We start from the raw sequence: 24,630 nt of genomic DNA on the forward strand, positions 1-24,630 counted from the left end.
AGACGAGAATTTCGACACAAATTTTAAAAAAATCGGCCTAAGATTGGGCTAAATGGGCTAAACTGGGCTAACCGGACTTAAGTTGGGCCTTTAGGCCCAACCAAGCTCTCATTTAATAAAAGAGCTGAGCACTCTCCCTCCTCCATAAACACACACACGCTGAACACAAAGGGAAACGGGGAGAAGAAAACATAAACCCTTGCTACTATCCACCTCAAACTTCCATGGATCATAACTTTTGATTCGGAGCTCCGATTGACGCACTGTTTGCGACCACGGCGTCGAGCTCTACAAAACCCATATAATCAATCTCGAGGTAAGCCACGTTTTCTCCTTCGATTTCCAGCCCTTGATTTCGAGTTTATTAGGCAAAAATATTAAAATTTGTGAGCTCCTTGTGTTATAGGATCAAATTAGCTTGAAGGGAAGGCTTGTTCTAACTCCCTTGATCCTTGGGTAAGATAAGGAATCTCAAACCCTAGTGAAAGTGTTGAATTTGAGGTATTTAATGATTGAGTATTGTGTTTTTATGTGATATTGTGGCTTAGGCATTATATATGTGTGTTTTGGAGCTTGATTGGTGATTTTGGAAAGTTTGGAAAGGAGCCTTGTGTGGGAAATCTGTTGGTGAGGCTTTGGAAAGCTTGAAAGTTGAATTTGAGAGTGTTCCGGGTAGAACGAGAATCGGCCAAAGTATGGTTTCGGTTTCCTGTATCTAAAATGTAATGTTGTGTGAAAACGTAGGCTAGTGACCTTAGCATAGGGTTTTGAAATAATGAGTTAGTTGATGGATGATATAAATTGTGTTGTTATGTATGAACATTGGTGGGTTGTGACATGTTGATATATTTGATGTAATTGTGGGGTGATTTGGATTTGGATTTGGATATGTGAATTATGATGATAATGGTGGGCAAGTATGTGATGTCGTATGTGATGTGCATTAATGTGTTTAATTGATGATTATGTTGAGACTTTTGTTGGTGAGCATGTGTTGAAGGGTGATATTGAAATATGTACGTATATATGATAATTGATGGATTGAACATTTGTTTGGAACTTGAATTATGAAATGTTGATTATGAGGTGAAACTTGTTAAATTGAAGTTTTGTTAAATATGGTGAAATTGGTGGATTGTTGATTGGAAAAGGTTTGGAAATGTTTGATGTCGGAATGGATGAGTTTTGGGTTGATTTTATATGGAATTGGTAAATGTATGTTTAAAAATGGGGAGTTTATAAGTTTTGGTAAAATCGGGATTTTGATGAATTTTAACGGATCATATCTTGAGCTTTTGTTTTCGAAATTTGATGATTTTTATATCAATGAAAATATAATTTCATAAGCTTTAAAATGGTTAAAATTTGGTTGAAATCTGAATTTTGTGGAAGGAGATATGATCGTTGGAAGTTTGGGCAAAAAATCTGAATTCTGCAACTTCTGCAGAATTTGTGATTTCTGGTTTGTGTGCGGACGCATAGCCCTATGCGCACGCACATTTGGCGAGAATTTGGTCTTGTGCCCACGCACAGCCTTGTGCGTACGCACACGCGGAGACAGGGCTGCTGGTGGCAGCGCCAGCACGCCCTGTGCGTACGCGAAATCAATGAAGGATTGCGAGCTGTGCGTACGCACAGGCCTGTGCGCACGCACACGTTGGGAATGGCATGCTGGTGGTGGCGCTAGCACACCTTGTGCGCGCGTCAACCCTGGAGATTTTACTTTCTGTGCGTACGCACAGGCCCGTGCATACGCACACGTTTAAAAATACTTCTGGGCGTGCGCACGCACACCCCTGTGCGTACGCACGTGACCCAATTCTTTTCTAAACCTTTTGTTTTCAAACTCTTCACATTCCCAACAAACTCGTAATCTTCCGAGATGTTATTTCAGGCTTATAAACCCCAAATTTCATCCCTTAATCTTAAATTGATGTAAAATGCCTAGTGAATGATAGTGAGCTAGGGAAGAGGGTAACTTGTGGAGGAAGAAAGGGGATGTTATGTTGAGTATGATGGATTATGATGATATGAGTTGTTGGGGAGGATGATGGAGTGCTGTATATGATATGGGCCGAATGGCTGAGTATGATATGAGCTGAAAGGCCGAGTATGATGTGAGCCGAATAGCTGTGTGTGATGACAGTTTATGAATGTAAATGAATTATGAATTTAAGTCGGATGGCTGAGATGAATGTTGAGTTATGGCTGAGGATAATTGTATATGTAAATTCATGATGTGATATAATAGATGAATAATAAATGGAAAGGTTGGGTGTGAGTACGTTTGAAATGCTTCTCTCTGGTTGTAAGGGTGACAGGGCACCGATACCCTATACCATGGGCGACAGGGCACAGATACCCTCTGATGGTAAATGGGCGACAGGGCGCAGATATACTCTAACGGTGACAGGACACAGATACCCTCTAATGGTAAATTGGTGATAGGGCACAGATACCCTCTAATGGCGACAGGGACATATACTATCTAACGGTGACAGGGCACGTATTCCCTCTAATGGTATTGACGCGCAATAGAGAGACTGCGGCCGGGTTAGCTACCGAACATGTCGGGTTGGCTAGATAACCGACAGATGAGACTCATCAGCCATTAGGACAGGCATGCATCATATGCATTATGTGTGATTTATCTGGATTGCCTAATTGACTGCATCATTATTTGCTAATTGCTTGATTGACTTATTTGCTTCCTACTTGTGCATCTCATATTTGATATACTTGTGTTTGCTTTTCAATTGTTGTTGGCAGTTGGGAGGTTTGCTGGATTGGAATGGGAAATTGTAGTTAGGATGAAGACCTTAGTTAGTTACCTGTGTTTGATTTTTATGGTCTGGACTTGTTTACACGCTTTGATTATAATCTGGAAGTTCTAGGATTGCCTTCGGCTTTCCCAGGACATTACATGTTAGATATTTGGGCACCGTTACCATGCTGAGAACCTCCGGTTCTCACCCATGCGAATTTTGTGGTTTTCAGATGTAGGACGTGAGGCTCCTCGCTGAGGCATGCTGGAGACTTCCTTTTGGCGGAGATCTTTAGTATCTTGGATTTTTATTTTGGTTATTATATACCTATTTAGATACTATATTCTCCACTGTATATGTATTTTGTATTTACTCTTCTTAGAGGTTATTTTGGAGAAGCAGGTTTTGTATTTTGTCTTTTGGGGTTGTTTAGGTAATTCTCTTATATATATGTATGTATACTTATATGCTCGGATCGGTTATCTTCGCAAGCCGAGTCCCGAGTCTTGATATATGTATTTTGGCACTCTTTGGTATATCTCTTAGCGTCATCTTACTCTCTATCTGTTAATCTACGTTACCAATTGGAGTGTTGCGCGTTTTGATTTATCGGTTTTAATTTACCCATTTTTCTTCAAAGGCTCCTAGTTATGAACATCCTTGCAATACTATACGTACTAAATTTTATTTTTAGAGGTCGTAATGCCTCGCCACCTCTGTTTTATGACTTAAGCATAAGACTCTGTGTGGTAAGGTGTTACATTTTGTCCCTTAGAAAATTTTATTACGTCGAGGTCCTTGAACTTTACAAAAATAGACATATAAGTTCCTACTTTAGTCAATTCCGTTGTTTTCACTTAGACAAATAGATCTTCAAAAATGTGACCGAAGAACTCTTATATCTTACTTTTATAAAGTTCAGGAACCTCAATGTAATAAATTTTTTTTGGGAATAAAAACGTCTAATTCAAAATTTCTTAAGGACCTATTTGAGTATATACTCCATTTGAATATATTGATATAAGAATGTGCACAAAATAATAGTAACAGATCAAAGAAACAAAAGTGATATGCCAAAAGATTGTAGTGTTTGATCAATCAAATAAACCTAAAGTTGCCAAATAGCAATTTAATCTGTAGTGTGAGATCCACTCCACTTGATAAAGGGATTCAGTTAACTAGCTTATACTACTGTTTTCCCAAGATTTAGCCATCAAGGTATTTTCAAGGTTTACAATTTCTCATTTCAGATTAATCATAAAGCATCTGAATCTGTAGGGGTTGTTAGATTCATCATTCAAGTATCTGAATTTTTGGAGGTATAAAATTTGCACAAGTTTTCTCTTCCGGTCTCCTTTTATCAAAATTCATCTGACAAACAATCCCTTAGGGGACAATGCTCCTGCACCAGGATAATCTAGTAGTATGGATTTTGGAGTAAACAGGTTATGCAAGATTAGCAGAGAGACACAGTGAATTCTTAGTTGTAAAATTTTTTACAGAACTTCAGCATGACATTGATGTGTTTCATGGCTACATTATACAATGTCTGATCATATGCTAATATAACTAGTTATAATTCCTTATAAGGTAATTAGCTCTGTCATCTATCTTCTTTACAAGCTATAATGAATCCAGCTTTGTCAACTTGTCAAGCCTCCAAACATGAAATTTTGATTTTCCCTTTATCCTACTATTCTGCATGCGTAGCGCAACATGAGCACTTACAGGTCTTTTTACCAAATACTCAACCCATGTTTAAATATTTTGAAGAAATTCCATGAATCCTCCTCACAGCAGTTCCATGGTGATATCTACATGTTGGACTTCCTCTCCCACCTTTCCTTGGTGTCAAGCCTACAAATATCAATAACAGACATCAACTAAGATTCTGAACTGTTCACATGAAGTATCACAAATAAAACTACATGTTCTGAACACAATTATAGCAGTTTTTTTTGGTTTGAAACAACCCATAAACACAAACAAAAATTGTCTTTAACGTTTTGTTTGAAATGAGAAACAAAGGCAGAGATAGTGTGTCACTAGACAAAAAATTCTTGTGCTTTCTGTATCTCCAAAAAAGAAGAGATGATGAAGAGTTGAAGACAGAACACTATGACAAAAATTTCTTGTGTTTTCTGAAACTGTCCCACACTACTACCGAACAAAATAAAAACGTAATTTGTGTCTCTTTCTCTTAAATCTGATGCTTCTGAAGATTGTTTTACAGAAATTAACAGTCACTCAGTAACCTGATTTGATTAATATTAGACTACATGAATCTGTTATCTTAATTTGATATGACAGATTTTTAAGAGTATCAATAATAGAATTATTCCCTACATTACAGTTAATGCTCACTTTGGTCCTTGTAGGTACACATGTGAATCATTTTGGTCTTTGTAGATTTTGATAGGTCAAAACAGTCCTTATGAGTAACACAAGTTAATCCCTCAAGAGACTCCCTCAAAGGACTGATTTGACCCACATTTGCTACCTACAGAAACTATTTTGATTTATCAAAATTTAAAGGACCAAAATAACTAGTGGGTATACCTATTACTAAGTACTAACTCTTAAGGATAAAAAGGGGCAAATTGAAACCAAAGAACTGAATGAGTATTACTAAGTACCAATGAAGCTCAATTAACCAAAGTGGAGTTAGAGTTATACCCCCAATGCAACTTTTGTTTCTTTGGTGCAGAAACCAGAGAGGTATTACTATTATCTTTTGAGTCCTTATCATTCTTTCTGGCAGCAAAAGCATCACATTTCAAGGGGCATGATGATTCTTTGACATCAACTTGTAAATCTTCAGTTCCACTTTTTTGGCTTCTTGCATGATCATTGCCTTGAGAAGTCTTAGCATCATCTACAAAACCCAAAAGTGAAGTTAAAAATAACAGAAAATTCAAAATAAGAGAGTGAAGGATTAACTATTTTTCGCAAGTTACTAACTAAAATTAATTACTCATAAGTCCCTCTCAATTGAAAATAACTAACACAACAGCACAACACCATGCACATGAAAAATCACAATAGGAACCTTTCAGTTTCGTTTTGAACTTTGATTTGGACTTCAATTGTAAGCGCTTCTTGTGCAGTTCCTATACCATTTGAAAGCAAATACACTGTTAATATCAATGCAAATGGAAGAAAAACGACCCAGATCCTAGACCGTTGGAAAACGTCAAATTTTCGCAATGGTTTTCGAATGTTGAAAAATCTCAGAAAAAAAAAAATCAAACAGAAAATTAAAGTGAATACCCACACGAAACTTGGATAGCTGATCTTGGGTGACACCTTTGGCGCTGAAATTGGGTCGCAGGCATGGTGATGATGCGATTGCTGCCTCTCTTCTTCGCTCCTCTTCTTCTTTTTCCATGGCTGCCTCTGTTTGCTCTTCACGTCTCAATTTGATTTTTCGGTCATGCAGGGTCAAGACTAATATTTTTTACCGTGGAAAAAAAAAAAACAAAATAAATACATTATGAGATTTGCTTTATTTTTTGGTCAATGACACAAAATAAAAGATTTAAACACAAAAAATATAATATAAACCTTATTTTTCTTTTTTTTTTTGGTTTTTAAAATGATTAAAAATACGTAATTAATTAACAATATCTGCAGTTTTATACGGATGTAATGGTAATTTGGTGTAAAAATAGTTTTATGTGAAGATTTACATTCAATTATTTTTTATGAAATTTTTTTTATCATAGATAGAGAAACTCGAACTCACGACTTATTAGGTGAATATGAAAAGACTATATCATTTGAGTCAAACATATTAAATTATCAATTTTTAACTATTAATTTTATATAAAAATAACTGCATGTGAATTTTGACCATAATTTTATCATAAATAATTAGACAAATATTATTTTAGTTTTGGTTAAATTCTAATTTTTTTCTATTGTTTAAAATTATATATTTGTTACAAAATTTTATTTAGTTTTTAATCAAAATTAACTTTTAAATCACTACATTTATTGTTATGATCACTATAATTACCATTTTTACTATTACGTATCTCCGGAAAGACAAATCATAATGGCAAAAAGCTATTTTTAACCAAATGTTAAAATAATTTTATTTAAAAAAAAGGTAAAAATATAAAACACAACCATCTTAAAAAAATTGACTTTTTGTAACACATGCTGATGCTGAAGCTAAATAAATCATTCTTAATCGATTGGATTTGCAACTTAGATTTATGAAAGTTGAGGTTGAATGGAATCAAATGATCATGCTATTCATTTGAGCATCTCCACCAACCTACCCCAACTTGTTGATTGGTCGGACAATTTTGACCCCAGCTTATATAAAAAATTCATAATAATTCATATTATTATTCATAACTAAGAAAGTGGTTCTTTTTTCTTTCTTTTTTCCAAAAACGTTTCTTGGTGTAGTTGGTACTCACTCACCTCTCTGTCTTGGCATACCAAATTCACCTCTATTTAATATCTTTCTACTTTCTCATTTTCTCCCACATACACCACACCTTAGATTTTCGCTGATTCTATTCGAATTTCAATAAAACCAGGTTTGCATTAAACCTACTATTTTTCTTTCTTTTTTTGTTTTTGTTTTTGTATTTTATGTGCACTTTAGTTAGTGTATGATCGATTGATGGTACAAATGAGTGATCATGATTCATGAATCTATCTTCTTTAGTTTGTGTTGTGGTTTTCTGAGAAATCTATAAGATAGTGTTGTTGATGATCTGGGCTTTACTTCTAGTTTCTCGCTGATCATGCCATCATTATTAATGACGTTGGATCATTTTTTTTTGTGGTACTAGTTTGCATTTTTGCATGCAGCTTTTTCAACTTGGTTGCTGAATAATTTTTGTAAAGAATTAGAAATATTTGAGAAACAAAAAAAAAATTGCAGGACTGTTATTCACATATATGTACAAATTTAAGGAAACAAGTACCTTTTCTGGGGATAAAGTAATCTGTTGTGATTCTTGGAACTAGAAGATTCCTCTTTCTCCATACATATTTATTCTTGGAATATGCTTAATCTGTTTACACTTTACAGCTCATGTTCTTCAGAAATTAGAAGAACCTCATGCTGTTTTCTTTCTTCTTTTATGATTCTTTTCTGGAGTGAATTATTAACCATCATTGAGCAGGAAACAAAAAATGGCTCCACCGAAGACGAGAATAGGGCTTGCAGGGCTTGCTGTAATGGGGCAAAATCTTGCTCTCAACATAGCTGAGAAGGGCTTTCCCATTTCAGTATACAACAGAACCACATCCAAGGTTGATGAGACTGTGGAACGCATCGAAGCAGGAAGGAAATCTTCCCGTTTACGGCTACCATGACCCCGAATCCTTTGTTCAGTCCATTCAGAAGCCTAGGGTCATAATAATGCTTGTTAAGGCCGGTGCACCCGTGGACCAAACCATTAAGACCCTTTCAGGATACTTGGAGAAAGGGGACTGCATCATTGATGGTGGTAATGAATGGTATGAGAACACTGAGAGAAGAGAGAAAGCTATGGCTGAATTAGGCCTTCTCTACCTTGGGATGGGAGTTTCGGGTGGCGAGGAGGGTGCTCGCAATGGTCCCTCTTTGATGCCTGGTGGTTCCTTTGAGGCCTACAAATACATAGAAGACATTCTTCTCAAAGTGGCAGCTCAAGTCCCCGACAGCGGCCCATGTGTGACATATGTTGGTAAAGGTGGATCCGGTAACTTTGTTAAGATGATCCATAATGGAATTGAATATGGTGATATGCAACTAATCGCCGAGGCTTATGATGTGCTAAAATCCGTCGGGAAGTTATCAAATGAGGAACTACAAAATGTCTTTGCAGAATGGAACAGGGGAGAACTCCTGAGCTTCCTGATTGAAATCACTGCAGATATATTTGGAATTAAGGATGATAAAGGAGATGGATATCTGGTCGACAAGGTTCTCGACAAAACCGGCATGAAAGGTACCGGTAAGTGGACTGTCCAGCAAGCTGCTGAGTTATCAGTTGCTGCACCCACGATCGAAGCTTCTTTGGATGCTAGGTTCCTTAGCGGATTGAAGGAGGAAAGAGTTGAAGCTGCAAAGGTGTTCAAATCCGGTGGTTTTGGCGATATCTTGAGTGATCAACCAGTAGACAAGCAGAAGCTGATTGATGATGTTAGGAAGGCTCTTTATGCTGCAAAAATCTGTAGTTATGCACAGGGAATGAATCTGATCCGTGCCAAGAGTATCGAAAAGAGTTGGGATTTGAAGTTGGGTGAACTTGCCAGGATCTGGAAAGGTGGTTGCATCATAAGAGCCATATTCTTAGACAGAATAAAAAAGGCATATGACAGGAATGCTAACCTCGCTAACCTCCTCGTGGATCCGGAGTTTGCGAAGGAGATCATCGATCGCCAATCGGCCTGGCGCAGAGTCGTGTGTCTTGCTATCAACTCGGGCATCAGCACGCCCGGTATGTCTGCTAGTCTTGCTTATTTTGACTCCTACAGAAGAGAGAGATTGCCTGCTAATTTAGTGCAAGCTCAGAGGGACTATTTTGGTGCACATACATACGAAAGGACTGACATTGAGGGATCTTTCCATACCGAGTGGTTCAAGCTTGCTAAACAGTCAAGAAGCTAGATTTCTGGTGCTTGTAATGTAATGTAATGCAATGCTTTGTGCTGAGTTCATCATGAATAATTGAATTGAATTGAATTGAAGAAGCACTTCAATTTCACTTTGTCTATGTTAATTGCTTGGGTGTTGTATGATTTGGTGATCCTTCTTCTGAATGTTTATGATTTGTCCCCGTTGACTAAAGTCTTTTTAGTTGTCAGGAAATAATTATCTTTTTCTAATTGATGTTTTTCACCCCTCCATTAGTGATAATTAGCTAGGTGCAAACTGTTTGGGGTAACAAAAACTTGTAGAGCAAATGACAAAATTGAATTTCTGTTTGGCTTGTGATTTGGTTCTCAGCTGTCAACATTCAAAGTTCAAACAGTGAATCTCCTTTGAAATATAATCTTTGTCATTTCCAAGTTGAAATGATGCTGCATCCCTCCACTTTCAAGTTGTTCATCCCTGACAAATCTAAACACTTCTCTTCCTATACAAATATACTTCAACAACTTTCCCAAACAAACTGGTTGAAGGGTCTCCACCACCACATCTTAGATAGGATTGTTAGTATGTAATCTATGAAAACAGAAATTCTTCCATATTTCTAGGAAATTTTTTAATCCCAAAACATTATTAGTACACTGAATACTGAGTAAATGGTCAAATTAGTCCCTGAAAAATCACTCGTTTTTTAAATTGGTCCCCGAAAATTTTTTTTTAATCAAATTCGTCCTTTAAAGATTTTAACTTAGTCATGTTAGTTCTTCCGTCACTTTGTTTGTAGATGATGTCAAAATTTGCTAATGTGACACGTTAAGCGACACCCCAACACACACCTAGGAGTCTTAATTGACTATTAACATGATTAATTTATGAAATTAAATCAAATCAATTTTAAATTAAGGGATTTCAATGATTCAAGTTCTCCCCTCAATTAAGTTTTAATTTGATCTAATTTCATAAACTTATTATGTTAATAGTCAATTAAAACTCCTAAGTGTGTGTTGAAGACTTGGAGTGTCACTTAACGTGTCACATTAGCAAATTTTGACACTATCAATAAATAAAGTGATGGAAAGACTAACATGACTAATTTAAAATCTTTAAAAGATAAATTTGATTAAAAACAATTTTTGGAGACCAATTTGAAGAACAAGTGATCTTTCAGGAACTAATTTGACCATTACTCTCTAAACCTCGCATAAAAAACATAATAGCTATTAATTAATTGTATATTTAAATTATCTTTTTTTTATTAACAAAATACAGAGATAACCCGTGTTATTTGTTAACAAAATATTAATGTTTAAATGGTTTTATGTATGAATAGGAAATTATTCTAATCGTACTCCTATCCCGTCTCCTACATAAATATTCGTATTTATGTATAAATACATATATTATTTAACTTGTTTTTAATGTATATTTTGTATTTCAATATGTATTCTATATAAGTAATTAATTTGGTGGCTGAAATTTTGTGTGTCTTGGTAATATGGTTGTATTCACATCAAGCATGGAAAATTGATTAAAATTGTGGCTAACCATAGAGAAGCAATACCAATTTTCTATTTTATTTCTTTTTCTTAAACAATCTGAACATCATTATTCGTTTGAATTTAAGAGAGAGAGGAAAATAATCAGTATAAATTAACAAGAGGAGGACTATGTACGTTTTGAAGAGTGGTCATCAAGCCAAGAAATGATGTCACCAAAGACCTGATTTATTAGTTCATCAGGCTCTCCCTCAAGAAGAGAATGGTAAGCATCCTTGTAAAGTTTAAGTGTCTTGTCTGAACTTTTTGCTTTCTCAAACAAAGCTTTGCTCACTGATGGATCAGTCACAGTATCATTCTCCCCATGAAGGATTAATATTGGCAAAGAGACCTGTAAATTACAGCCATTAGAGGTGAAGATGAATTAATTTCATTGCAGTGCTCTCAACATGAGTAATTCCCGCATGCTCGTGAAGCACATTTAATGCATGCTTCTGGAGTAATAACAACCATGCATTCTTATTTTTAATATAACTTTTAACTAATATAAATGATAATGAGTGGTTATGGTTACTCCTGAAGAACAAATTAAATGTGCTCGAGGACCATGCAAGTCTTTAATGCTCAAAATAGTATACGGAAAAGAGGAGGGAGAGAATGAAATTTCATATCTAAGCAGAGATTCAGTGGATCTAAGATCATTCTCAGTAATATAGTCTTGATGATCAAATATTAGGATAATAAGGCCCTGTTTGGTAATTGTCTTATAAAAGAACACTGGGAGACATACCAGTTTGAAAAAGAATACAGATACAAAATCAGATAGAATGTATGTCTTGAGACAAAATTTGCCTAATATTTTATTCACCCAAAACTAGAAAAGGTAAAATCAGAGACAAATACACAATTTTTCAATCTTATATTTAAATTTTATATACCGAGACACTAACCAAACAGGAAAGAAAATGTTGTAATCAAGCTTATTGACTCGTGTGAGGCTGCTAGCTACAGAGTAAGGGGATTTCATTATTGACTCATGTGGACCGATGTAGTGGTTCAAAACTTTACATGCAAAACTACAGTTAGCTCTTATCTAGTGAGACGAAGGATTAAAAAGGAGATTGTTGAGTTGTAAAAAACATGGAAATGAATTCATTTGCCATCTTTCCTTTTATTTTAGATCAATTTAAACATGTGATCAGAGTAAATAACCCGAGAAACTAAAGTTTCCTTAGAAGAACCTATATCTATATTCAGCTACTCTAAGAAATCAAAGGGTGTTTTGAATACCTAGGTTAGAATTGCTTCACATTAGTTTCAACCATCTAAGTTTTTTAAATATGATTTTTTGCTACTCGCTACATCTCACTGCCACAAATGCTCAAGCTTCTGTTTTTGGTATATCAAGGAAAAATAATCCTACTTTGGACAATTATCTTAAACCATATTCAAAACGAAACCACCAGATAAAGCATAAATTTCTGTTATGAAATTAAAAAAAAAAGGTGAAGAAGAACAAGAGATAAACTAAGTCAAAATATACAGGCAAGAAACTGAGATCAATTGCCATGACTGTTAAACGTAAAAAATTAATATTAAGATAGTTAGGTAGAACATAGTGAAGAGGATATGAATTGGAGTTAAGAAGACAATACAAATTCAAGTAAAGTAAAAAAGCTTGCTTTCTACAGAGTAACTATTGCTTTTAGAAAACAGGTATCAGAGCCTGGCAGGAATTTCCATTGCCATAGATAATAAAAGTCATATTAGAAATAGAAACATTTTTATTTGATTATATAACAAGACTCCTAGGTCAACATTACTCCAACAAAGTAGGGTTCAAGCATGTCATTTATTTTCAACACTAGAATAATTTTTTTCCAAATAGTCTACAAGCTAAGGATAGATTTTTTGAGACACTTAAACAACAAAGGCTAGACTGGTTTGAAAGTTGAAACTTACTTCTTCCAAACGATCGTCTATTTCTTGAGTAGTTCTGAGCATTTCTAAAGCAGTCCACAAACGTGGTTTATCCTTGTACGCAATAACATTATACGCTGTCTGTAGTGACATTAAAAAGGTGTCAGAAGATATTAACACATGTATTATGAAGAGAATTAAACTACAAAGTTGGACAATAACAGTCAAAACTAGGAGCAGAAGGAAAGATGACACTAATAAATTATGCTAAATTGCAACATACAAACCTGTTCTTTCTTTTTCAACTCTCTGAAAGCTGCCTCTGCTAAATCCTTTTGCGGAACTAACTTCCTCTTCGGAAAAACATTGGCCATAGCAATCAACATTTGAGTGACCAACTTTGATGGAACCATATCGTCTGCAATCTACACAGAGCATCTGGTCAAAGAGAGATCATAACAAAGAGGACCAGAGTTCACCTAATTGATTAAGCACTCAATAGTAATAATAATAATTTACTTTACACATAGGTGCAACAAGAACAGCACCGTCCCAAGCCTTAGGTTGTTTCAGGTGCATCTTTAGTGCAACAGCACCACCCATTGATTGTCCAAATATGAAGGTACGAAGAGAATGAAACTCTGGATTTTCTGCAAAATAATAAATCAAATCTTTTGAATGAATGCAGTCACAGAAGGATCAAAACTCTCAGTCTCAATGTTTTTAACTTGTTTCCAGCATAAAATACATATAACAATAAATTTGCAATTTCATAAATAATGAACTTTCATTATTTCCATGTTAAGGCAACCTGTTTCCAACAAGACACATTTGAAAAAGTTACATACATCCCTTTGAACTGAAAATGAAACTATTGAAGAGGCTTATAAGTTTTCTTATTAGAAACACAAATCAAAGTTTACCGGTTCACTATTAATTCCTAGTGATTCAGTTTAGAGAACTTCAAACTGACAAATACACTTAAGCTACTGCATGAATTGGAAGACATGGTATAGAAGCTTCAGTCAACTAATAAAGATGAATGAAAAACTTCAACCTGATGAATTAGGTTTTCACGAAGCTCAAGAATTTTTCTCGTTCCACTTCAAACACAGGTGAGACACCAGAACTAGCTCCTCCTTCTCAGACCCTCAATTATAGAAAAAAAGAAATCTAAAGTTCCGGGACTCTAAATTTTCACATTCACTTTGGACCGTTTGATGCTTTAATTCTAGTTATGCTATTGCCTAAGACCGCTGCATGAAATGAACCATTAGTTGACACTCATTCCTTCTGATATCCTCTTTGAACTTTCTACTATTAAGCATTACTTCATACAAACTAATTTATAATGATAGAACAGAAGTAAATATTATGCCATTCTAATCACTTTATCTAAAGTACAAAAACCACCAACCAGGAGATATCATATTTGATCTACTTTCTGAGGAGAAACTAATGGCATCTCAACAGATTTATGACAGCAAAATTAACACCGACTGAAATTCAAGACAGAGCAGATGGTGAGAATTTAATTACCTTTGATTTTGGAGTAATGTTCAATGACATTGTCAACAAGACCATCAAAACTAGGGATATAGCCATGGAGGCCTTGTGAAAGGCCAAATCCAGGATAATCCATAGCAAAGACTCCGTATCCAGCTAATGCTATCTTCCTAGCTATGCCTGAAAATAATTCCATGACACGTTTGAGTTGCTAATTCACAGCATTACTGCTCTAGTTAATTGCAGATACATGTTATTAATACCAGGAACATGCCTTCAAAGAAAAAAGTGCAGGTGTCTCCATATCCATGACAGAAAAACACTGTTGCTTTTGGCTTGGATGCCTCAGGAAGCCAACTCTTACAGAATATTTCAATGCCCCTTGAATTCACCTCGTATGACTGTTACATTGCATATCAGATACCCATCAATCATCGTATGACAACAACTAAACACGATAAAGACAACAAGCAATGAATAGTATTAAGCCGTTTTTCTCACCTCTTTCATTTTTAGTCCATCACATGGAGTCTGCAAAATAGAAAATAAAGGAATTAGATTATGGTTTTGATAACTAGTTTAAAAAGTTTTTCTAAAAAAAATCATACAATAAATAAACTCAAAACTTTTAGGCTTTCAAAACAAAAATAAATATATTCTACATTTAACACCTTAACAAGTGCCTTTAGCGCAATTGGAAGTAAAATTTAACTAACTTTCGCATGACATGGCACTTTGGATGAGGTGATCACTTCACAAAGATGTTCATACCAAAAGCCAAGATTATGTAAATGTCAAAAAGAGTAACGAAAAAAATAAGCAGGCCAAAATACTAGAGCTCCATTAAGAGTTATATATATTTATATGTATGAATGAACCTCTAACTACCTAGTACTTCCACTGTCTTAATCATCACAAGGTCATTATAGGGGACACCACAGTTTCTCTCAAATACCTAAAAAAGTTAGACCTTGGCTAATTCCTTCTCACACTTTAAACCATTAATGGAGTGGCCAAACTGCCACATGATACTGTTACTAGTACCAATCACAAAATGTTTTTATATCCACCTCAACCAAAACTGTTGAATTGAAGCAGATCCCAACTACTCCTGTGCCACCCCCAATTAATACCCTCTCAATAAAAACAAACACACACACACACACACACACAAGATTTATTACAAATACCTAACAAGAAACAATTTTTTTTTTTTAACAAAGAAATTATTGGATTCATAAGAAAACAAAAGATAGGGGTACCTTAAAGAGTATATGGTCAATATTAAGCTGAATATCTTTGAAGGCTTCACGGGCACGTCTTCTAGCGGGTGCTTCATCCATGTTAGAATCTGCAATCTTCTGCAATTTAGCATCAACGCCAGGTAGCTGCTGCTTCATGCTGCAAAATAATAACTTATCCTCTTTCCTCTTCTTTCTCTTCCTCTGGATACCAATTACTTCCTTCAATTCTACACCGTTCCAAACACTTCCGATAAATAAATCGTTAACAGAAAGGGGAAAAAAAATTACATCAAATTTGACTCACGGCCTAAAAACGGAAATAAAGTTTTCGGGAATGGAATATTATGGTACTTTATTAAATTAAATTTTGCTTTTTCTTAATTTTCAAAGTACCTACCATTCAATTCCGGAGGGTGGCGAAGCTTCGTGGGAGTGAGAGCCATTTGAATTTAAAAATATTTTTATCTATTTTTATTATTGGTGACAACATGGAAGGAGATTCCAAAAAGGAAGGGAAATCTGAGTGACACGGGAAAAAGAAAATGACAGCCAGAATAATAAAAGAGAAAAGATCAAAACAATAGTACAAATTTCATTTACGTATTTACCACCCCTGAGTTCTTTCATATCTACATTTTGGCCCCTCTAGTTTGAAGAATCACATTTCGTACCCTTGCTTTGCGAAAATAGAATGAAACCCCAAACTCGTATACATTAGTATTTAAATAAAAAAGTTTGATAAATTGACTTTTTAATCTTTAAGAATTTTAAATAAATAATTTAATTTCTTACTTATATTATTTTTAGAAATTTGAGATTAATTTGTATAATATTCTAAAATTAACAATTAATTTATTAATATTCTTTTTAAAGAATAATTTATCTAATACAGTTATCATTGGATACCCATTTGTGATATGAAAATAAAAAACAAAATATTAATTATTATTATTAAATTTATAATTTTAAAAATATTCGTCTTTAATTCTAAATTTAGGAATAATTAAATTTTTACTTTGTCACTTCCCTAATTTATTCAAACAATTTGCTAATGAGTTATAGTTTAAATGACATAATCTTTCCATATTCAACTAAGAGGTTGCGAGTTCGAATCTTCCTATTTTTGGTTAAAAAAAAAAATTGGCTATCTGATGTTTGAATTATAGTGCACTTTTTCTCTTTGCACAAGAGCACATTCTATATATGATGCAATATTCATTGCCAAAGTTCAGATACAGATATGTTTCAGATAGACTTAGTCCTCAACATGTTCTAATAAATTTAAGTGCACATGTTCCAATAAATATAAATTTGTTCTTCCACATGTTCCATAAACCATGCTTCAGCATGTAACATACTTTGAATGCAAATCAAAGTTAATTACAACATAGGTAGCATTCATAGCCATGTTTGCATTCAGAACAATGAAAACCAAGCAAAACCAATGCTCTATATTCAGAAAATGATATCCATGTCTTTCTGAGCTGCCGCAAACAAAATGTTTTGAGCATTATTCAGCAAAATCCCTCTCTGCAATGCAATCAAACTCATCAAACTGTTGCTGACTTGCTTTTTTTTTTTTTTTTGCATTTTTTTTGTTTCTTCTGCATTTATTTTTATACTAAGTTACTCATTCACCTAGTATTTCTCAGTAATATCTATAGGCCTTGATCCTTCATTATAAGACAAAATTACATAGATACTCTTAATTGCCTGACATATTCAGGGGACCTAAAAACCACTCGAATATGAAAGGGAAAGAAGAAGCATCATAACAAAAATCATTGTTTCTCTGTTATTTTTCCATTGATTAAACTTGATGAAGATGTTGTTGGATTAGCTTCACAATCACAAGTGCAACGATTCAAAGAAGCAATTGGTTCAGCTAAGTAGGAAGGGTTTTCATCCCCTGCCATAATCACAAGAATCTTGGGCTCATTATTATCAATAACTACCTTACTAGGCATTATTGTTCCTTTCATTCCTTCTTCACCCTCAGATGATGAATGTACAGAAGAAGCAACATGCTTTCTGTGGTAGCAAATAAGGATCACCAATGCCACAGAAATAAGAAGAAAAAGAAGAGCTATGCCTCCAAAGAGGTACGGAATTGGAGACCTCCATATATTAATTTCACTTGCTAATGATGCATTTTTTATGTGCTTCATTTTCTTTAATTCTCTCTGTATGAGTGAGTTGTGTACTTTGGTTGGTACAATTATATTTGACATGAAGTGAGGTCGTGGAGCTGCAATTTATAGCAAAACTTGAACATGTTTATTTACATAAGTACCCTTTGGCTATTGACGGAAGATTCCTTTTATGCTTGCGCAGATGCTGCATGCGCATGTCAAAAGTATTAATGATTTCTGTATCAAAAGTTGTAAGATTATATAGGCAATAAGGCTATGTTTGGTTGGAAGAAAAGAAATAGAGAGGAAAGAAAAGAAAGGAAAGAAATTGAGTGAATTTTTATTTTTTTTAGATGTGTTTGGATGAAAGGAAAATAAGAAGGAAAGAAATGCTATAAAAAGACAATTTTACCCTTATATTATAAATTATATAGAAAAAGTAAAAGGATAATATTGGAAGTAGAGAGAGAGATTTAGTTTTCTCTCCATTTTCTCTCCATTGTTGGAAGGAAAAAAAATTGGTGGGTCCCACAAATAATTTTCCATTCATTTTCCTTTTTCTCCCATTTCTCTCCTCAACCAAACAAGGGAAAATAACTATTTTCCTTCCTATTTCTTTCTCTCCCTTTTCCTTCTTCTCAATTTCACCTCAAACAAACACACCATAAGAACCTGTATTGTACTATTGTTGCTACATTTCTTTTTAACAAAAGAATAAAGTAAAATTTTAAAAATACTTTTAAATTTTATTTTGCTTTAAATATATCTCTGCTGACAACTAAATTTTCAAAAAGTTTAAGACAAATTTGGTAGTATAACAACAATGCTTGACAATTACAAGTTAGTGATAAAATTTTGTATTTAACTTGTGCTAAAGGTTGTTTTTGTAGAATTATTGAATTGGTTTTAAGTTTCTTAAAAAATTAACTGCCAAGAATACATTTGATATAAATTAAAAATTTTAGAGACAAAATTAAAATAAAATAAAATTTATGAATATTTTTAAAATTTTTGACAAATTTTAGAATAAAAAATTTACTTTACCTAGTAAAATTAAAAGAATGCTAAATTTATGTCAAAGTGTTTATTGGGCATCAAACATAAAAGGCCTTATGACAAATACTTTTTAATGCTATGTGTAAATAAAAAATAAATCACCAAATTATTCATTATGTATCTATATATAAATATATATTATTTAATATTTTAATTTATTTTTTATATCAATAACTAATTTAGTAGTTGATTTTTTATATACTCGTAACATGGTTAGAATATTCCATCAATTTAGCAAACATGAAAGGCAACTGTATTTGATTATTTGGTTAAAACTAGATGCTATGCATAAAGCAACAGTTTCCCTAACCAAAATATTTGCATATGAATTAACAGAATAAGGAAAATGTAATCTGATGAACAGGAGTAAGGTGATTGGAAATAATAGATATCAACCTTTCTCAGTAACTTGTGCAGTTTGTAATTTGCCACGAGGAATTAATAATCTCTTGAGAAGTTGAGAGACGAAACCAAAATATCTTTCGGTTATGTTATGCAACAGAATTGAGATTTGCAAGTTGAGGTAGCTTGCAAAATCTCTTTCACCATGTGATCCATGCACCACTTATGCACCCACCATAAGCGGTAGACTGTTCTAATGTTGAGAAACTCTGCTTATGGAATCATATTGTTTAATACCTTTGAGAGGTGTGATTTGCGAGTTATTTTTACATTTCTAATACTTTGATCTTACCATGGAACATGTAGTTAAGGCATGGGTGTTTATTTTGTGAACAGAACCATTTTTTTCCTTTGCGTACGATGTGAATATTTTATTCAAACTAGTTAAAGTAACGTTACATAATTTTTGTCAGAATTTCTGAATGATAGAAAATGAATTTTATTTTATTTAGGAAGAAAACGTGCTCCAAGGAGTTATATATCCTAAAATGAGTTAAATTAAACCATTTTGCAACCCATTTATCGAAGCAAATTATTTTGGCGGACAAAACTGATGCTATGAAATGCCAATTTTTTAATTAAAGAATCAAATGATATACAAGGAAATCTTTATTTAAAAGAATAAAGAATCTATAATAAAATGAAATAAATAAATAGATATAATGATTTAGTTCTCATCTTTCTAAATCTCTTGTTCATTTCTTGATACTCAGGAAATCAAGAAATGGCTTTTCTGGAACTGGAATCATCTTCACAACCCAACCAATTGGCCAAGAAGCAGCACCAAGAAGAATGCAAAGACCCCATTGCCCCCAATTCAGCCTCTCAGTATCAGCAAACTTCTTCAAAAACTCAACCATCACAACTTGGAGTACCACTGTCACACCAATAATCCCCAAGAACAACTTGCTCCTATGTAACCCCTTAAAAACATTCCTCTTCTCCAATTTCCTTGCATTGAACTCATTGAAAACTTGACACATAACAAAAGTGTTGAAAATCAGAGTGTCATTAACCCCTTTAGTAACACCAAAGATAGACTCACCTCTGAACTGAAGAGTCAACAAAACCGCAATTTGGTACAAAGCTTGTGCCATAAGATTCCTCCACATCACGTTTGTTATGAGAGGTTTTGTTCTCCCAACCGGCGGTTTCTCCATTAACTCCAAAGTAGGCTTTTCCGTTGCAAGTGCCAATGCTCCCAACGTGTCCATGATCAAATTCACCCATAAAAGTTGCACTGCCGTGAGAGGAACTTCGCCGGCCGACACCGCCGCCACGAAGTTTATTGCAAGTGCAGCAACATTCACGGTCAATTGGAACTGTATGAACTTCTGAATGTTGTTATAAACACACCTTCCCCACCTCAAAACCGTTACGACGGAGGCGAAATTGTCGTCTAAAATCACAATATCAGAGCTCTCTTTCGCCACCTCTGTGCCTTGGATCCCCATGGAGAGTCCAATGTCAGCTTCCTTCAGTGCCGGCGCGTCGTTCGTGCCGTCCCCTGTCACGGCAACCACGTGACCTTTCTGTTTTAGGCACTCTACCATCAGGAGCTTGTCGAACGGCGAGGATCTCGCCATCACGCATATTTTGTCCACTTTCTCTAACCTTTCCTCCGGCGTGTAGTTGCGAAACTCCTCGCCTTCCACCACCGCGCCAGCCATGTCTTGATTTTGTCTCAGTATGCCGCATTCTGTTGCTATTGCTCTTGCAGTGAAAACATTGTCCCCTGTGATCATCTTCACATTTACTCCGGCGTTCTGGCAAGACTCCACCGCCTTCTTCACCCCCTGCCGGCACGGATCCTTGATTCCGACTAGTCCTAGTAGAGTCAATCCATTTTCTTTCACCATAGCTTTTCCCTCTCCGTCTTCAACCTCTATCTCTGAATCTGAAACCTCCGTTTGAGCAAAAGCGATACAGCGAAGACTACTAGCTGCCATTCCTTGAATGATGTTCTCGAATTTCATCATGATTTCGCTGTCAAGATCTTTCAAAATTCCAGAAGCATCGTAGTATTTTGAACACATTTTCAGTACCATTTCAGCAGCGCCTTTCCAGTGCACATTCACCGTGTTGTCCGATTTCCTTCGCAACAAAACTCCGCTCCGTTTCTTCTTCGAGTTGAAGGTCTCAACCTGAATTATGGAGCATCCTTTCGTCAATTCATCCATCTTCATATCCAACTGCAAAACCGCCCAAGAGAGGATCGCTTTCTCGGTAGGACTACCGGAAAACTCGAAATCGGATTCAGATTTCGACTTGTGAACGCTACCAGTTGTGTTCAAAGCCACTCCTTCCTGGATCAATTGAAGAACAAAAGGCGCAACCGATGAATACGCATTCTCCAACACAGGTTCTAATCCCATCCAAAACTTTGTGACTCTCATTTCGTTGAGTGTGAGTGTTCCTGTTTTATCTGTGCAAATAGTTGTAGCAGAACCCATAGTCTCACACGCTGAGAGCTTCCTCACCATAGCTTTATCCGCCATCATTTTCTTCATGGAATAAGCCAAAGTCAACGTAACCGCCAACGGCAACCCTTCAGGGATTGCAACAACCACAATGGTGACTGCATCAGCCACAATTCCGACGACAGAGTTCATTATATCACTGAACTTAGTCTTGCTCCCGTTGAACTCTTTCACTCCATTTTCATCTTTTGTGTTCCCCGTGAAGTAACGGATAAGAAGAACAACAAGAACAAGAAAAGCAACTGCCAAACCAACCTTTCCGATTGATGAAGTTAGTTTGTTAAGGCGAGCTTGTAACGGCGTTTCCTCGTTAACGTCGCGGCTAATCGAGCTCATCATTTGACCCCATGTAGTCTTCATTCCAACGGAAGTAACCATCATTTTCGCGTAACCGTCAACCACTTTCGTTCCGGAGAACAAGAACGGATTATGAACCTTTCCAACTTCCACATGGTCGCTCTCCCCAGTCATGCTTGATTCGTCGATTCGCAGCGAGTGTCCGTCGACGAATAGCCCGTCGGCGGGGACTTGATCGCCGATCTTCAAGCAAACAACGTCGCCGACGACGATATCATAGATCGAAACCTGTTGCCGCCTTCCGAGTCTCACCACATCGATTTGTATATCGTTGCTGAGCTGAGACAATTTGTCAAACTGCCTATTCTGTCTGAAATTGCTTATGGAAGAGAGAGAAATGACAATGAACACAGCAAGGAAGATGCTTCCACCGTCGTACCAACCTTCTTTGAGTCCATGTTGCTTGATTCCGAAGCCGAGAGAAAGCGCTGCGCAGCACAAAAGGATGAGAATGGTGACATCTTTGAAAGCTTCCAATACGAAATGAACGAAGCTTTTAGAACGTGGCTTTGGGTAAGTGTTGGAGCCGAATATGTGGCGTCTGCGTGACATGTCTTCATCGCCTTTGATGCCATGTTCGATGTCGGTTTCAAGGGATTTAGCTATGCCTTCAATGCCGCCGTGTTTCTTGAGGGTAGCATGGTCTTTTTCTTTGACGATGGTGGTTAGGGTGGTTTGATCAATTGCGAAGGGTTGTTGCGGATTCAAATCAATGACGGTGAATGATGGAGAAGGATTGATTTTCCTTTGTTTGGTTTTGTTGTTGAGAGTGAAGTGTGACGCGAGGGCTCGAGAACAATATATGACTAAGAAAGCAGAGTGCCACTTTTTCTTGGTGTTTGGTGCGTTGAATAATGACTCAATGCGCTCCATGTTTGTGAGTAAACTCATTCAAATCCGTAAAATTCAAGAACAACGAGAAATCGAAAGAACAAAGGCTATACAGTATATACTAGAAGGCAAGGAATTAATTGAAGAATGAAACTATTGTTACCAATGCTTACTTGTTTAGTGTGTGATGGCTAATGAAATTTGGATCATAAACAATTGGGTTTTATAGATATGTCACCTGATGACTCATTTCCAAGCAGATGCAATGGCGTGTTCTTTCTGTGTTTGACCATCTACCGTCACGTACACGTCTTCTTTAAACGAAGATTATGTTTTATATTTTCTTAACCATTAAGCGATTATGAAAAACGAACTATATAGCCGAAGCTTAATCTGTTGCTATGATGTTTATATTACTATGAATTATGAAATACATGTGTGTATATATAATTATATATGCTCTCGGTTTCTGTTCGACTAAGAATTCCTCTTTAGACTGAACTTGTTGCAAGGAAAATTAGATACCATATAAGGATTACACTCTAAACTAAACGCTTAATTTGTAATATTTTACTACTCTTCTATAGTGTATTATATTTATATTTATCACTTCTGTGGATATTAATAACTGTACTCCTCCTTTCACAATAATAATTATTAAAATAATATTTTTAATATGACTATCTATTTTTCTTGTTATTTTCTTCGAGGGGAATTTCCAATCACTCCGAAAATTGTAAATAAATTCATGAATTAACGTAGCTACTTTCGGAATATATGAATACATGCAAAATTAGATAGAACATCTAAGAAATTTGACAACATTGTTTTTTTAAGGATAAAGTATATTTTTTTTGTTCTAAAATTTGTTAAAAAATTTAAAAATATTTCTAAATTTTATTTGGTTTTAATTTTGTACAAACAATTTTTTATTTACATCAAATATATTTCGAACAGTTATATTTTTAAAAAATTTAAGATCAATATAATAATAATATATAAAAATTATATTTGATTTACTTGTATTGAGAGTTGTTTTTATAAAATTATTGTTAAATTTATCTTAAATTTTTTGAACAATTAGTCGTTAAGATATATTTAATGTAAATTAAAATTTTTTAAAATAAAATTAAAATAAAATAAAACTAATAAATGTTTTTAAAATTTTTATCAAATTTAAAAGACAAAAAAATATTTTATCTTTTCACTTGGTAGATATGTAAATTTATTCCTTTTACTTTCCTAGTCTTTTCACTATTTCTATCACAAAATTGTACGACAAATTCTTAAAAAGAGAATTGGCAAGTACAAGTGATAAAGACTCAAAACTCAAAACGTGTTTAAAAAGTACATGAGCCGTCCGATTTTTTTTTTCTTAAAATTAAATCGGACTCTATTTACATTTTTTTTTCTTAAACTGAAAACGGATTTTTCGTTTACAATTTTTGTTTTCTTAATTTTTTCTTAAAATGAAAACGAATCTTCCGTTGTTAGATTTTTTTTTAATCAAAACGGACCCGAATTTATTAAAAAAATATTCTTTTGTAGATTTTCTCTAATTGGATCGTCCAAATTCCTTATTTTAAATTTTTCGATTCAATTTCAACTCTCTAATACCACATGCAGAAAAAGTACTTTTATTCTCCATAACATTGTATCACCTTATACTTTTCTCCATATTAAAAATAAAAAGTGCTCTTTTGGGAGGCTATTATTGGTGTCGCACCCAACCAAAACTTTGATGATGATGATGTCCCAAGATATTATTATTAGCCAGATCATCACATAAAATTATCCAGGCAGTTAGTTGCAAGGTTGGAAACAAGTAGTCTCAAGAGAG

General features: G+C 34.8%; 4 protein-coding genes across 5 annotated transcripts; 1 reads left to right on the forward strand and 3 right to left on the reverse strand.

Annotated features, from left to right (window-relative positions):
- Window positions 1-4,224: 4,224 nt before the first annotated feature.
- Window positions 4,225-6,232, reverse strand: LOC107622389 (uncharacterized). The gene is made up of 4 exons (XM_016324263.3): window positions 6,040-6,232; window positions 5,815-5,875; window positions 5,442-5,640; window positions 4,225-4,622 (listed from the first exon to the last, which is right to left on the reverse strand). The coding sequence occupies exons 1-4, from the start codon at window positions 6,151-6,153 to the stop codon at window positions 4,580-4,582; spliced, it is 417 nt and encodes a 138-aa protein (XP_016179749.1). The 5' UTR covers window positions 6,154-6,232; the 3' UTR covers window positions 4,225-4,579.
- A 766-nt stretch (window positions 6,233-6,998) lies between these two features.
- LOC107622388 (6-phosphogluconate dehydrogenase, decarboxylating 2-like) lies at window positions 6,999-9,481 on the forward strand. Its single transcript, XM_016324262.3, has 2 exons — window positions 6,999-7,318; window positions 7,913-9,481. The coding sequence occupies exon 2, from the start codon at window positions 8,047-8,049 to the stop codon at window positions 9,382-9,384; it is 1,338 nt and encodes a 445-aa protein (XP_016179748.2). The 5' UTR covers window positions 6,999-7,318; window positions 7,913-8,046; the 3' UTR covers window positions 9,385-9,481.
- A 1,434-nt stretch (window positions 9,482-10,915) lies between these two features.
- On the reverse strand, window positions 10,916-16,106 carry LOC107622427 (alpha/beta-Hydrolases superfamily protein). Of its 2 annotated transcripts, none has more exons than XM_016324304.3 (9): window positions 15,930-16,106; window positions 15,551-15,759; window positions 14,790-14,819; window positions 14,563-14,689; window positions 14,322-14,468; window positions 13,302-13,432; window positions 13,070-13,207; window positions 12,825-12,923; window positions 10,916-11,253 (listed from the first exon to the last, which is right to left on the reverse strand). In XM_016324304.3, exons 1-9 carry the CDS (start codon window positions 15,973-15,975, stop codon window positions 11,032-11,034), a joined length of 1,149 nt encoding a protein of 382 aa, XP_016179790.1. In that variant the 5' UTR covers window positions 15,976-16,106; the 3' UTR covers window positions 10,916-11,031. The 2 variants fall into 2 exon arrangements, with proteins under 2 accessions (XP_016179790.1, XP_088341361.1); XM_088485235.1 differs by having other exon boundaries at window positions 15,551-15,776; window positions 15,930-16,062.
- Window positions 16,107-19,676: 3,570 nt separating this feature from the next.
- LOC107622426 (putative calcium-transporting ATPase 13, plasma membrane-type) lies at window positions 19,677-22,980 on the reverse strand. The gene has a single exon (XM_088485239.1). The coding sequence runs from the start codon at window positions 22,848-22,850 to the stop codon at window positions 19,818-19,820; it is 3,033 nt and encodes a 1,010-aa protein (XP_088341365.1). The 5' UTR covers window positions 22,851-22,980; the 3' UTR covers window positions 19,677-19,817.
- Window positions 22,981-24,630: the final 1,650 nt, after the last annotated feature.

This window comes from Arachis ipaensis, chromosome B10 (assembly GCF_059453495.1).
Source record: "Arachis ipaensis isolate K30076 ecotype BB chromosome B10, ASM5945349v1, whole genome shotgun sequence".
NCBI lineage: Eukaryota > Viridiplantae > Streptophyta > Magnoliopsida > Fabales > Fabaceae > Arachis > Arachis ipaensis.

Coding starts and splice junctions, on each gene's coding strand:
- LOC107622389 (XM_016324263.3), bottom strand. CDS start 6,153: ATGGAAAAAGAAGAAGAGGAGCGAAGAAGAGAGGCAGCAATCGCATCA. Junction 5,641..5,814: donor GTTCAAAACGAAACTGAAAG/GTTCCTATTGTG, acceptor TGGGTTTTGTAG/ATGATGCTAAGACTTCTCAA. Junction 4,623..5,441: donor AAACAAAAGTTGCATTGGGG/GTATAACTCTAA, acceptor TGATATTTGTAG/GCTTGACACCAAGGAAAGGT.
- LOC107622388 (XM_016324262.3), top strand. CDS start 8,047: ATGAGACTGTGGAACGCATCGAAGCAGGAAGGAAATCTTCCCGTTTAC.
- LOC107622427 (XM_016324304.3), bottom strand. CDS start 15,975: ATGGCTCTCACTCCCACGAAGCTTCGCCACCCTCCGGAATTGAATG. Junction 14,820..15,550: donor TTGACCATATACTCTTTAAG/GTACCCCTATCT, acceptor TCTATTTTGCAG/ACTCCATGTGATGGACTAAA. Junction 11,254..12,824: donor TAGACGATCGTTTGGAAGAA/GTAAGTTTCAAC, acceptor TGTAATTTACAG/GTCTCTTTGCCAATATTAAT.
- LOC107622426 (XM_088485239.1), bottom strand. CDS start 22,850: ATGAGTTTACTCACAAACATGGAGCGCATTGAGTCATTATTCAACGCA.